This window comes from Argiope bruennichi, chromosome 1 (assembly GCF_947563725.1).
Source record: "Argiope bruennichi chromosome 1, qqArgBrue1.1, whole genome shotgun sequence".
Classification (NCBI taxonomy): domain Eukaryota; kingdom Metazoa; phylum Arthropoda; class Arachnida; order Araneae; family Araneidae; genus Argiope; species Argiope bruennichi.
The window spans coordinates 141944844-141960570 of NC_079151.1; the positions used below are offsets into that span (position 1 = coordinate 141944844).

Genomic DNA, 15727 nt, shown 5'->3' on the forward strand with positions numbered 1-15727 from the left:
AATTCTGTTCATAAGAAATTTTTAATTCGCCTCAAGAATGAAATCCAGAAAAAGTTCAATCAGGAATATAAAAAAATTGATAGGATTACTTCATACAGCTGAACTGCTATGAACAGGACCAATCCTCGTCCAATGAAATAAGAGTAAAGGCAAAACAAAAACAATAAAAGTAGGTGGAGCCAAAGTTAGCTGAAAGCAAAACGAAAGAATTGATTTTTATTTCATTTTTTTTTTTTTTTGTAATTATTAAATACGAATATTTTAAGCATCCAATAAATTTAGATAAGATATTTATCAGATATTTAAAATTTATCTGATGTTATGATGTAATTTATAAGGTCTTTTTTCAGCTAGATATTTTTTTTTATTGTAAACAAAATAAACAATTTTTTTTCTTCCTCCTAATTCTACGAATCGGATACGGCTTGGGCGGATGTAGTGAGCATTAAAGCATAGGATGTTGCATACTTTAACTTTGCCTTTTGCTTAAAGAAAGAAAAAAAATATGTACGGGAGATTAGCAGATGTCAATATATTAATATGTAGATAGCTCGAAACCTATTATTTTATTTTAGCTCTATTTGTTTTTGTTATATTAGCACGTAATTCATCAGGATTGAATGACATTTCTTAAATTTTAAAATATTTCTGCTATCTGTGTTTCGACAAAATTTTAATACTGATTTTATAAACATGTGGAAGTGTCATAAATGTGGAAAACCAGTCTTCTTTGGTTTGTACCTTTGTTTCTAGTTTTTTTTTTTTTTTTTTGTAAATATTTGTTGTCATTTTTAATTGCTTGATATATGAATTAAAAATAGTATTTGTCTCTAATTTTGTTGCAATGCTGTTAATTACTTTCCCAGCTTCTAGAAAAATTTCAACCAAAATAATTTATTATAATTAAGTAAATTCTGTGCTTTTGACGAACTCATTAATTATGGACAATGTCATATTATTTTATTATATTATTGGGATGGTATATATTTTTAGCTGGAATATTCATTTTAAAATTCACACTTAGTAATTATTAAGAATATAAAAATGCAATATTTTAAAAATTTTAATTGCTACTGTAAGTTTAATTTAATTGATATCAAGTTGTTCGTTGACGGAAAATGGACAGAGAGGGTTTCAAATGTATGAATTTGGTAGTGTATTAAGAATAAATTTTGCATGTTTTTGTCTCCTTTCTTTCCCCTTCCTACCTTTTTTTTCACCTCTGTTATTCCATAAATTTTTGATTTTTTTTAATAGTTATTTGTGAAATAAGATGTAAATTATGTTTGGGGTATAGTATTAATCTTTTTTTTTTTCTCTTGTATCTTGTTTTACTTTAAAAAGAAGTGTATACAAACTAATATTTTGTCTCCTTTGTTCTTCCTAAGTGGCACCCAAGAATCAAAACTCTTCACTGCTAGGACATTGAATGTGTATCTCCAAATTATTTTCTATTTTAAAAGTTTTCATATTACATACAATACTGGTCAAAAGTACTGCAAGTTTGAGAAATTTCATGATTTTTTTTTTCAAGAATAAGTGCCCCAAAAGTAATATTTTTCACTTTAAAGTGATATTTTTTATGTCAATATATTAAATTAGTCTAAAGGCAATATATAATTTTGACCAAAAAAAATTATTTAATTTCAAAAAGAATAAAATACAAGCAGAATGTACAGATTATCAGTATCGGAATCCATTTTGGTTCCCCAGAATAAAATGAAGTAAAGAAACTTCAAGTTCTTTTGATCAGAAAAGATTTTTAAAAAAGTTCAAGTCAACTCAAAAGCATTTAATATTTAGTTGGGTCGCCTTTGGCTTCAATCGCAGCAACCACTTTATTCGACATGGAACACACAAGGTTTTGCAATACTTCTTGCATTATTTCTTAGTGCCAAACTTTAATTATTGTTCCTGAAGTTCTTGTTTTGTTCTGGGATGATTCTCAGCTATTTTATTTCCCATTGTACTCCATAAATTCTCAATGGGGTTGAAATCGGGTGAATTTCCTGGCAATGTGAGAACATTAATACCATGTTTAGGAAATGCAACCTTAACCTAAAATAAAGAATGTTTTGATATTGGAGGTCAGAATTGAAATGAAATAAAATTTAAAATTAATTTAAGTCTTTTATCTTTTTTAATATATGGCAGGGTATTAGAGCTTGCTGAAATATCTTTTGTGCCTTGGGAACTTGTCACAAGCACTACGAAACAATTGATCCTTCAGCACACCAACATATTTGTCACCATTCATGGTTCTCTGTGCAAAATGAAGTCATCCAGTTGACTGATATGACATGCACCACCACACCATTAAGCTTTCTGGGTGTTTGATGTAAGAATCAGGCATTCTGGCCTCATGTTTTCCTTTGCTTCACGTGAATGTGGCCAAGCTTGTCAAACATTATAGAAAAGTGACTTTCATCGCTGAATATAACTTGTCTCTATTCCGAAATACTCAAACTTTTGTTCTCCTTGGCCCACTCCAACCATTTTTTTCCGCATTGCTTTCATCAGTATTGGATTTGTTCTAGATACTTGTGCATTGTAACCAGCTTCACAGAACCTCCTGCGAACTGTTCTGGGACTCTTGCAATGACAGACTTTCACTCATTCCATTCTCTTACAAATGTAGCAGATCTTGTAAGTCTACTTTTACAGCTTAATCGTGTCAATGTAGCATTAAGCACGTTTAGAAGATAATCTCGGACGAGGCTTCTAGGCTTTTTATCTACAGATCCTTTGGTTTTTAATCTCTTTATAAAGCGTGAAACAGACGACTGACTGCAGTCGTACTGATGAGTAATCCTAACATTTGAAATGTTTTCTTGGGGCATTAAAATAACAGTCTGGCTCTTCTCATGAGTTAATTCACACATTTTAAAAAGAAATGAACAATTTAAATTGAAAATCAATGCACAGTGAAAGCACTTTGACAGCATAACAAAGGAAAGGAAATCCTTTGCAGTCGGAGCAATTTTATAATAAACTACCATGATAACACAATCCTTGCAGAAGATTGCTTCACAATGGATGATGCAATAGATTGAAACTTCTCCACCACATTTATACTATACTAGAAAATATCATTTTAAATGAAAAAATATTACTTTGGGGGCTTACTTTCTAAAAAACGTGAAATTTCTGAAACGCAATACTTTTGACCGGTAGTGTATATCTGTATAATAATATCTTAAATTAATTTAAATTTTAATTAATTTTCTAATATTTAAGTTAAATTAGCCCATGTTACTTCATTTTTATATATTCTTTTGCTTCCTGATCTAAATCCTACTTTTTTATTTAATTATTGTCAATATGCACTCTAAAAATTTCTTTTCTTTAGTTTCCCACACTACAAGGGATGAAAGTTCCTGATGCCTACTAAATTATTTTAAAGATATTTAAGATTCTCTTGCTTAAATTGGCATGTCTCAACATAAAAAAAAAAAAAAAAAATCCTTGTTAGAATCTTATACTAAAATCATTGATGGGAAAAATTTTTGTCATTTTGCTTTTGTATTCTGGTGTTCTGCCCTTTGTTCCCTGTGTATAAATTATGACTCTCATAGAAAAATAAATCAAATTTAATTTCAAATGTCTTTTCTTTCTGGCCATATAAATGACAAAACTATGTTTATATATATATATATATATATATATAAGGATACCAGTTTAGATCAAGAGCAATTGGCTAAAATTTATTCAAAGTCTTGTAATAAATTTTACAACAATGTAAATCAAATTAACTATAATTAATGAAGAATTTGCTTGATTTAACTCTAAATACAAGTACATAATGACATTTTTATCCACTTTAGCTGAGCGTAAGACTTCTTTAGGATACGAGTGGCATCCAGAATGTTTGAGATGTGAAGAATGTGGTAAAAGATTAAACCCTGGTCAACATGCTGAGGTAATTTTCAAAATTGTTATTTAAATCTATATAAATACCTAAATTTTAGTTAGTAGCTCTTTAAAATGAATTTTTATTATTGTTCTGTAAAACTAGTGTGGATACTATGTGCTCGTAATTGAATGCAAAAATAATGTTAAATGAAATCTTCACAAATTAATGTGTATGTTTTAATCTTACCTGTAATCTAAATTTTAGTCTCCTTTATTAATACATTCTCAGCAGAAAAAGAAAAAAGAATTGCTCTTCCTGCAAGAAAATAAATATTCTTTCATTTATCTTAGAATATATAAATACAAATTCTGGTTCTCAAATGAGATGATTGTGGGTTGGAGAATCAGTTTAATGGAAAAATCATTCCATTAATTTTTTGAACATTAATAATTTTTTCATTTTTTTATTAATTTCCATGAAAATTTTATAGTATATTAAATTACATTCTATATGTGCCAAATGTATATCACAAATAAAACATATTTTTTAATTACCATTTATTGATAAAGTGACATTTTGCCAGATCATTTATATATGGAGATAATTGCTGTTAGTTAATATACTCTACTTTGGAAATTAAAACATTACCAATTATTTATAATATCTTTATGTAGATTTTTCTACCTTCATTTAGTTTAGCTTAAATTTGCATTAGCATACGTATTTGAAATGAAATACATTTATTTGAATAATATTTGAAATATATTTTGTAAAATTCCTATTTGGATGACTATTTTAATGCATGTATTGAGTTGGAACTGTAGTTTTGCTCTGTTTAAACATAGTTTAATTGGAGTTTTCTTCTTATTCAGCATAAAGGTGTTCCTTATTGTCATGTGCCTTGCTACAGTGTATTATTTGGTCCTACTTTGTATGGCCATGGCTCTCAAGTTGAAGCTCATACTAGTTTTGGCAAAAATGTCAATCGAGAAGGCACTCCTGTGCCTAGGTTAGTAGAATATTTTCTTTCTTTTGCATAAAATTCGAATTATTGTTTAAAATATATCAGTAATTACATCTTGTTATTTGTGGTATATGAAATATATATTCCTGTTATTTGTGTATAAGTATACTTTTTTTTCCAATTTTGATTTTCCATTTATTTATTTTCCCTTTTAGAAAATATATATATTTTTTTTTGTAAATGTTTGATTTTCTATTAAGATATAAATATTTTTATGCAATTATTAAAGGAAAAAATTTTTATACGCTTGCATATTTTATTTGCAGATCTCATTTAGAAGCTAAACTACGTCTATATAACAATTACTTTGAAGGTAAAGCTGGAATTGTTCAGAGTCGTGAGGTAATATTTTTTATTAACATTGCTAAATAAATATTTTTATTTAAAGTTGAGATTAATATTTTCTTTCAATGATATCATGAATAAATTTAGTTTTATTACACACTGAAAATATTTATGCTTTTTTGGGTTTGTGGGAACATTTTTTTCTCCATGAAAATCACTAGGTGTGAATGCTAGTAGAATATATTGAAGATTCTAAAAATAATGCATTTTATAAGAATAGCCATTTTAAAAATATAATACAGGGATTGATTAAATCTGCCACAGAAATGGATTTCGTTCATTTCTGTGGTGGATTTAATTTTTCTTGATAATATTTTATTAATTGATCCATATTTTTCAAAGAAAGTATAGTGAATGTGTACTTAGCTCTCATGATTTTCAAATTTGTTCATTCCTTTATACAATTATCAAACATGTGTTAAATTAATATTCTGGTAAATATTACTGCACTCTTTCCCCTTCAGGTTATTGGATACCATATTTATGTGAATTTTTACTTACTTCATTTTAAATTTAAATTATAATAATTTTGATTTAAAAAATAAGAAAAACTTAATAGAAATACATGTACTCTTTCTTATAGATTATGTCACATATAAATACAGTAAACTCCCAATTATCAATAGAATTGGGTTGCATGATGACGGCAGATATATGAATCCATGGTTAATCTGAAAATGGCACAAATCAATATAGAAATATTTTTCAACATTTTTCTAGTTTACTGTCTATGCATACGATTATAACTGAATAAACAATAGATTTTTAAACTTACTAATTCATTTATTTTTTACAAAAAAAATTAGTTTTTGTATGGTTGCGTGTCTGTATTTAAACATTCCTTTTTTATCCATGATTGAAGTTTTTTATAAGATTTTCTCACCAAACTTCTTCAAATAAAATATATTTTAGATTTTCTTTCTTCGACTTCTATATTTCTAGAGAAATGGACGTTTAATTTTAGAAGGTTCTTTGAGAATATTTTGGGGTGTCAGTAATGTGATTCATTTGAAGGAAGACAATGATGACAGGATGCCTGTTAGAAGAAGAAAAAGTTGCTTGCCTCATTTTGCTCCTGAATCAACTCCTACATCTCAGGTAAATAGTAACATATGCATACTTTTTAGTCAGTGAATTAATTTGGCAGGTGCTTAACAACAACAAAATAAAAATAATAAATAAATAAAATAAAATAAAAAAAACTGCATTACTTTTTATTAAATCAGAATTTTAATACACACATACATATTAAAAATTGGAATGCAATTGACTCTAATGCTCTTACTTTAAATTCTGTTTTACTTTAAAAATTTGGGGGAAGGGTCTTTAAAATTATTTACATTTAGGGAGGGAAGATCTATGTACCAACCACATTTCAAATTTATTGTGTTTTATTAACTGCTAGATCAATATTTCTTTTGCTACTGACTCATGATAATCCATGTGGTAATCTCAAATTTAAATCTGAATATTTTATCTCTTATTGTAATATATTATTTAAATACGATTTTTTTTAACATTATAAAAATTACCTATACTGTTGTTAAAAAAAAATCTGTAAATATTTACTCAGGTGGAAGGCATAGATAGTATTTTTTAATTTAGCTTTCTTTAGTTTGGTACATTCTATAATCCTGCATTAGTTTAACTATTAATGCTTGTTTTTTTTTTTTTTTTTTTTTTTTTCATGTGAACTTGCGTATTTCAAATCAAAATTTAAATAATATCAGTGTTGATGCTGGTCAAGAATATATGATGCTAGATTTAATTTCTTTAAAAAAAAATAAAAACTTCCATATTCCATATGAATTGAATTTAGCAAATTTTTGCCATTTGTTAAATGAGGAATTGAATGAAGAAACCATGGCAGAATAGGTTATTTAAATGTGCTTCTGATCCATTAAGTGTATTTATAAAATTTTCTAAATCCAACAAAATTTATAACTCTGCAGAACTCATAAATTTATGCATATTGTATAATGATTTTTTTAAAGACTTATTTCTTTTTTTACCATAATGCTTATGTGCAATTTTTCTTGCCATTGAGTAGTTTCATATTAATTTTTCTATTGAAATTATATTACCATTAGATAAGGAGCTCTTTTATGATCCTAAATATGCTGGATTAAAGAATGTCTACTGCAGTAATTGAAAAATACTTAGTCCAGTTGAATATTAATTATTTAGACCATTTAGCTTTTGACATTATTTATTCTGATTTTCATATTTCATCTTCAATATGACTTGCTAATCATGAATGGAAGTTGTTACTACCTAAATGCTCAATATTTGTGCATCTCTTGATTTGTTCCTAATGTCTTGCATTTCATATTGAATATTCACTCATTTCAGCTATTCTTTTTTTTTTTTTTTCTCTCTCTCTCTCTCTTGCATAAAAGTTATTTATTGAGTTTAATTCATGTCTGTTACATATTAGATGCATTCCATAAGGCAAAGTTATCGATAAAACGTTGAACAATCACTTACAGGCATACATATTGATTGATCAGAAGTTCAATTCTGAAGCTTTTGGTGTTTATTAACCGTCAGATATATCAAATGTCTCAAATTTTTAAGCAGTTTATATATTTTGCATTTCTTTTACAGAATGGGGATGCTTTAATCTTGAATAGATTTATTTGTTACAGAATTCAATATTTTTAGTTACAGAAGAATGCATGTAACAATAGTTACTGTTGATTTTTTTTTCATTTGCTTATATATTTGTGAAGCATGTTTTGTGTCCAAATGTGCAAGCTTGGCAGACTCTTCACAAAGGTTTTATTGCAATGGGATGGGAAAAACTTGTATATTTTGGGAAAAGATTTTAAATCATTGATATATAAAGTATTTATATCTTTTCCTCTCAGAATAGATCCTTGTTTTTATAAAGAAGGTAAAATTTTCAATTACTTTTTTTTTTTTTTTTGTAACTCACATAATTATTTCATAAAAGAATACTTTATTTTATTTTGTCTATCATTTTTTTAATGTCATGTGGACAAAACAGTAACTTTTCAACAATATTTAACTGATTTGCATGGAAAATTTTCATTTTATGTACTAAGTTGCCTAAAATAACACTCATTTAAAATATTTAATATAAATTTTGCCTTATTTTCTAATCGTAATTTCTGATTTTATTTCTTCCTTTTGTTGTCAGAATGATAATAACAATGAGAAGCCATTGACAAATGAAGAGAAAGCTGCTCTTGTAGAAAAGGATCCTAATCTGCTAAACTCTTTGCTTTCTTTGCCAATGAGTGATGCTGTGCCTTTGTCAGATATTAATTTAGACGTTAAAAATATTGACAAGGAAGGTTCTGAAGAAAATAGCACAACACCTACGCATTATAAAACACTACCTGCTGGTGGCCTTAGACGAAATTCAAAGTCTGATAACACACATCCTTTGTCCAGTGAAAATCCTGTGAAAGATAAATGTAATAATGTTGTACAGCTACGACGAAGACCTCGAGTTCAGAAATCGAAATTAAAGAGACGATGTTCGATAAATGGACATTTTTATAATAGAGAGGTTAGTAGTATTTAAGCATTATTGTATTTTTTCTTCTCTTTCTGTTGAATATTAATTTTATTAATAGTTTTTTTTTTTTTTTAATTTATTATAAGAAAAGTGTAAATCTTTTTTTCTTATTGAACATCTGACTCATAAATAAATACGTAAGTTAATATGTTTCAAAATAAAATGCAACTATTTTTGTTATTCTGTTTCATATAATAGTTACTGATTTGCTATTCAGAAAATGGGCAGTCTTTATTAAAGTCTGTTAATTATTTTCGTGCATTTAGATAGAATTCTAATTTTATTTTGCTAAACATATAAATTATTCATTTTGATTGTTAATAAATAAATACTGCAATATACATATAATCTTTATATTCATTAATGTTGTTCTTCAAATCCACCAGAAGAAGGTATCTCATGCTAAAATATTCTCTGTGTTGAGTTGTAATTGAAATTATTTCTACTTTGATTTTAACATTCAGTTCTAATTTAAATTTCAGTTTTAAAAATTTTAAACTGCATTTTATTTAAATTTATTATTATTAGTGTTTGCTCTTTTTGATTCATCAATATTATATTTCAAGATTTGAATAAATAAACTATATAACAACTCAGCTCTTCATTGTTATTTGAAGTAGTTTATGAAATTATTTCTGTATGTGAAAAAGAAAAAATTGTCACATCTATAAGAAAAAGGTAAAGTCACTAATTTCAAGACTTTTTTTTTATATTGATGTACATTTTTTCAGTATTTATTATTATTATGTGTATGCTTATATGTAGCTTCCATTTTATTCTATTACAGACTAGTGTTTTTACTCCTGCATATGCAAGCATAACCAGTGTTTGGGTTACCAGTTTAGTAACTGCTCCAGAAGTGATAAATATGCTTTTAGACAAGTTTAAAGTGGTTAATAACCCAGAAGATTTTGCTTTGTATGTTGTTAGAGATACTGGAGGTAATTTATTTTTCTATATCAGACCGACAACAATATAATATTACAGAAGATAATATTACAGAAGATTTATCTATTATGATCTAGATAATAAATAAATCTAGATAACTTAGCTCTGAAGCAAAATAGCATTCAAATAGGAAATATAAAGTTTTAATAGATATTATTTGTATAATGAAGATTCATCTATCTAACTGATTTTACAAAATTAAAAAATGCTGATGCCTCTTCCCAATTTTTCATTTTCTAAAAATTCATTGTTTGTTTTAATGAAATCCTTAGTTTTAAACAGTTTTTTATTTAATTAAATGATAATGCATTAAAATTCTATTTGTGTTCTAACTTGAAATCTGTTTGTGTGAACGAAATTTGTTTGTTAATAACCAAACATTTTGAAATTTTCAGGAATCTCAAATTAATTTATATAAGGTTTAAAGCCTCTGTGCAATTTTTATGTGATATTTTTCATATTTGAGTAAATATGATTAATGTTATTGCTTCTTATAATGTAACTTTAAATTTTCCTAAATTAAAAAAATACTTTTATAGTTTTTTATTAATTTACTTTAGTCATAAATTTACCAAAAATGTGTTACTTTTTTTTATAAACTGTTACTTAACATTGTCCTTTGTTGTTATTATTAATGATAATATTGATATTTGGAATAAGAAGTTGTCAGTTACAATTATTTTTAAAATTATGTGTTTAAACTTCATCTATTTTTTAGATAATTTTAATTCATTTTTGTCACATTTTTATAACATAAATTTATTAAAGTAAAGCAATCAAATATTGGAACAAATTTTAAACTTTTGAATTTTATTTTTCTAAAACTATTGAATGGGGGTGGTCACATTGTATATTGGTTTACCAATCTTGTAAAACGTGCAAGTTCATTTTCATTAGCTAGCTGTATGTAAGCAGTAAATTACTAAATATTCCCAAATAAGTACTTCATTTCTATTGTTATATAATTTTTTAAAAAATTAAGTAATTATTTTTTGTCAAAGTCAGTTGCTTTATTTCTGGAATTATTTATTATTATTGATTTTTTTTTTTTTTTTTTTGCATTAGGCTGAGGATTTATAGAGAAATGCTAAACACCTGTAATACTGTTAGAGTTTTCTGTAAGCATGATTACCTTTAGTTTGAAATTAGCTATACAAGAATTTCTCGCTCCACTCATTTTTAAAATGAAAAATATAATGGTGCTGAAAACTGCCACTGTTGTCATCTGGTATTTTACTTTATAATGACTTGATTAAAAAATGTTTCTTCTGTTTTACCTGCTTTGCAATATTTTTGCCTTCATTACACCTAGTTTGAAAGTCACATGATTTCTTTTTCATGTTATGGAAATATATGATTCTTACATTTATTTTAAAACTGATTAATTTTTGTTCTATTTTGTACAGATATATTTCATTTAATTACTCTTCAACAGCTAATAGTATATCATCCCATTACTTTTTTTCAGAGCGTCGATGCATTCAAGATCACGAATATCCTTTATTAGTCAGAGTAATGCTGGGACCAAGTGAAGATGTTGCTAAAGTTTTTATAATGAATAAATATTTAGCCAAAGAAATTACATGTGAGGTAGGGAAATTATAATTAATAATTATATTAACTCAAAGTATGACGTAAAATTATTTAGTTTTATGGCTTAATTGGATGTAACACAACTTGAAACCAATTCCAAAATTTTGGAACATAGTTGTTTTTATAAAGCATTACAGAAGAATTCTAATTTTCTGAATTCAATCAAGATGCTGCTTATTCTCTTGATTAATTACATTTTCCAAGAAGTTGGATTTTATGTAAGATTCCATACAATGACTACAATGGATTCAATTTTACTTGGCAATCTGCACACTGAAGCTTCACTGCAATAGTGCCAATAGTTATGGAATGGACATTTCTGAAGAGAGTTTCAATCACTCTAAAAGTCTATTATTGTTTTCTTTCCATCATGTTTTCGAAATTGGAGATATTGGATTAAGATTCTTTTAAGTATCAAATTAATGGCATTTTTAACTTCAAGGTGAGGTATGCCCAAATTTAGAAATCATATTTATCAGAAATTGCTGATTCGGTAATTTAAAAAGTTTGCAAACCCAAAATGGATTTGCCAGTGATGCTACGATAGTGAAATTTATAGCAAATATAGATTGAAAAGTAATGAAAAAATTAATTATGGTTTCCTGATTGGATTGTTTCCTGATTTGTAATTGTATTATGTATGGTATTTACAAAATAAAATTGTGACTGAAACGGAGTTCTAGGAAGAGTTAATGTAAATTCTGTTATATAAACATCCGCCTTGAACTTTTAATGACTGTTTTGAAAAATATTTATCTTTTTTTTTCATCTATTTTGTTTATTTTTTTAATAGAATATTAGAGAAAAATTATTTTGAGTTAAAATCACTCTATCTATTTTTTTTAGAATGTATGTATGATTATTTAGAGAAAATTTCATGGTATAAAAATGCTATAGTTTTTATTCTTATCTTAGGTTGCACAGTATTTGAAGTTCTCTGATACAGAACTCAAAATGTTCCTGCATAAATTTAACGAAGAGGAAAATAAAGAAATAGAAAAAATAGTCAAGAGGTAAGTGGGGGGAGGGGGTTTGTTGTTGTTGTTGTTTGTTTACTTTACTTATAAATTATTTAAATGGTTTATTTATATATAGAAATTTCCTGTTTCCCTGCTGTTATATATTTGTTTCTTTTGAATGAAATTTGAAAATGTATATTTGTTATTATGGGAATATTTCCTCCATATAACAGTAAAAGCTAATAAACAAAACAAAAAAAATGCTGAATTTAAGCATCAACAAAAAATAAGCAAAGCAATAATTTTATTATTTACAATTTATTTGATATAGGACATCAAAATCATTATCTTATATTCAAATATAAATTATAACAAATTATCAAAATGTTGGAATTGTTAAATAATAATTCTAATATCTAATGTTGCATCTGAAAATTATAGATTTTTAAATGGGGATAAATTGAGAAGTATTCCGTACTCATAACTGTTCTTGTTGAAAGCTCACTCTCATTGATTGGCATATAGTGATTGGCAGGCAGGTGCTAATAGTGAGTCAGTAAAACTCAAAAAGTGGGAAGTATAGGCAGAGCATTTAAATAACTGTTTATATATTAAGCAGGAAAAAGTGAAAGTAGATCTGTATACCTGTTGTTTTTGAATGTTTATTCTATTGTAAAAAATAAACTAGATTTCATCTCTATCACAGTTTTAACATGTTTGCTTAATTATTATTGTAATTTGCTTAAAAATGAAAAATAATTACTGCTAGTAATAGTAGTTATAATAGTTGTCATCTTTTAACTAGTCAGGGTTGGCAACCAAGTGGGTTGCTAGGAACATTAAGTGTACCTCTTGTGTTATAAATTAATTGATAAATGTATGTAACTAATTCTTGCATCATAGCATATCATTATGACACAAGAGGTTCGTATCAGTTAAATTTTTATACTCATCATGATGTTCACGATTCCCTCAACAGAGCATCTAATTATAACAGTGAATATCCTGGCATTCTGTTTTTTGAGTGTATGTCTAATCTATTTCAAACTATACATTTTCTTAGTAGATTAATTTCACTTTGGTTCCTCAAATAATTTGTGGAATTAGTAAGAAGAATCTTTCTTCCTTTATGCTTCCAACAGTGAAAAAAAAGTATGCAATGAAATATTTGATAAAACAATAAAAACTATTTAATTCTGTGACAGTAATGAAGCTATTGTTTAAAATTATGCAAAAAAATTACAAAAAATGATGAAAAGTTTGTACTACAATTTAATAGATATCATCAAAAGTGTGTGTGTTTTTAATTTGAAATTAATGTAAAAATTTTGTGTAATAACATTTCCAAGAGTTGTCATGGGAAAAATGTCTAAATCTCATTTTATTTTTAGTTAATTAAATTTACAATTCTAAAAAATTTTAAACAAAAGGCTTCAAAGTGCATATTTTTCCTTTCCATAGTATATATGTTCCAAATTTGGTAGCTGTATTATTGGCCTATCCTGTAGACCGCTAACACAAACATATACATTCTCCTTTGTTATAAATAGATATTGCCAATCTTTTTTGCTAAATAAATCAAAAGATTCCATACATATAATTTGCAGTTGAAAAATTTATTGTCCAGTGATAGATGTTACCTTTTTTTTTATGTTATTTCATTTTTTTTAGGTACAAAGATAAAAAGGCCAGGATCCAAGCTCGTATGGATGAACTGAAAGAGATTCAACAAACGGGTCTTTGAATTTGATGAGCTTAAAAATGTGCCTTTTACACAGTGATTCTGCATTTGTTAGAATTTCAAGTGCAGCTTTTGTACATATTTTTGTTTTAACAATGCAGCTCTTGTAAGAATTGAAGTATCTTATTTTTTGTTTTAAATTTATTGTCCTCAACTGTGTTTCTTTTTCTTTTTTTAAGTGATATTTACAGCCATAAGCTGTTTTTATATATTAGAGAATCTCTCTGATAGTGTGTAAATTTGACTAAGTGCTTTGCGTCCTGATAAATTGTTTCTCAGTCATATATGTTTATTCCAGGAATTTATTATATGAAAACATGCACTGTTGTATTTAAAATGTATTGCATTTAAAAAGTAATTAATAAAACACATGATAATTTTTATATAAACCATGTATTTTGTATTACTATATTCTGTCCTTTCAACTAACTCTCATTTCAATTGACTTCATAAAACAAATTATTGTACTTAAACTTGAGACATTTAAATTAGATTTCATTTGTATTCAAAATTTTTCTCTGATAATTGAAAAATTTGTCAGTAGTCTTAGGTATAGTATTTTAATCTGAATGTTCCTTTTATATTATCATTATAGTTTATATAATATTAGTTTCATTACTAACAGCTTTATTTCAGAAAGGCCCTCGGGGCTTGATTTTTGTTTTCTTTTAGATTTGAAAATTTTCATTATATTTATTTTCTTCACATTTTGTTTTTTATAATGTACTCTGACCAAAGGTTGCATATTTAATAACTTGATTAAAACTTTTATTTTTGACAACTAATATAAAATAATTTATTTTTAATCAATAATTAAAGACATTTTTATTATTTAACTATTATATATTTGTATTAACACATAATTTTTGGAAATTTTCTGGATGATTGATTTTAGTTTCCATTTTTCCTTTGCTATAAGACTTCTAAATTATGCTTAAAATATAAATAAATATATTTTTGCTTTATATTTGTTTAATTACAAAAAGCTGATTTTTTGTTTATTAATCTGTGCCATAAAAATGTATCAATAGATAAAAAAAAATATTTATAATCATTTAATGAACATATCTGTGAAATATTATTTCATATTTCATTTATTTATTTATGGGTTAAATAAATAGCTCAATATTGTATGAAAGAAAGAATTTTTAAATGTTCTTGGATTGTAAATGCATCCTACAAACTTAAAGTTCTGATAAAAAGTTGTATATTAATATTCTATAAGTTTTCTATTCATCTGTGAAATATAGAAATGGCTTTATTTTATAAATATATCTTTTTTTTCTATGCATTGTTAAACATTAAAATTTTCTAAACATAAAATTTTATATCTTTTGATGCAAGATATAAAGCTAATGTAATGGTGTAGTGAAACTATTTTTATAGCAAAACATACAACAACAAATAAGATTGAAATTCTACTTTAATGCACATATTAGTTTAACTTTTCTTATTTTCATGAAGGGAAAAAACAATCTGGCAAAAAATTAATAATAACCTCTCGGTCTGTAATATTTCTAGAGCATTAAAAAAAAATAATTGTATTAGAATATAATGACTAAAAGTTTTTATTTGTCTTTTGAATCTTACTATTTAATGCATATCTCTTCTTACTTTGTGATAATATAGAATATTACATATAAAATAAAAATGCAGTTTTCTTGAGCAAAAAAAAAAAAAAAAAAAAAAAAATCTTTAATTTCAGAATAAATATGAA

General features: G+C 26.0%; 1 protein-coding gene across 1 annotated transcript; it reads left to right on the top strand.

The window, feature by feature from the left end:
* The first annotated feature begins 385 nt into the window (after positions 1–385).
* LOC129980775 (ras association domain-containing protein 2-like) lies at positions 386–14859 on the top strand. The gene is made up of 10 exons (XM_056091162.1): positions 386–733; positions 3825–3919; positions 4726–4862; positions 5144–5219; positions 6165–6320; positions 8386–8760; positions 9557–9710; positions 11186–11307; positions 12226–12323; positions 13941–14859. Exons 1-10 carry the CDS (start codon positions 694–696, stop codon positions 14011–14013), a joined length of 1326 nt encoding a protein of 441 aa, XP_055947137.1. The 5' UTR covers positions 386–693; the 3' UTR covers positions 14014–14859.
* Positions 14860–15727: the final 868 nt, after the last annotated feature.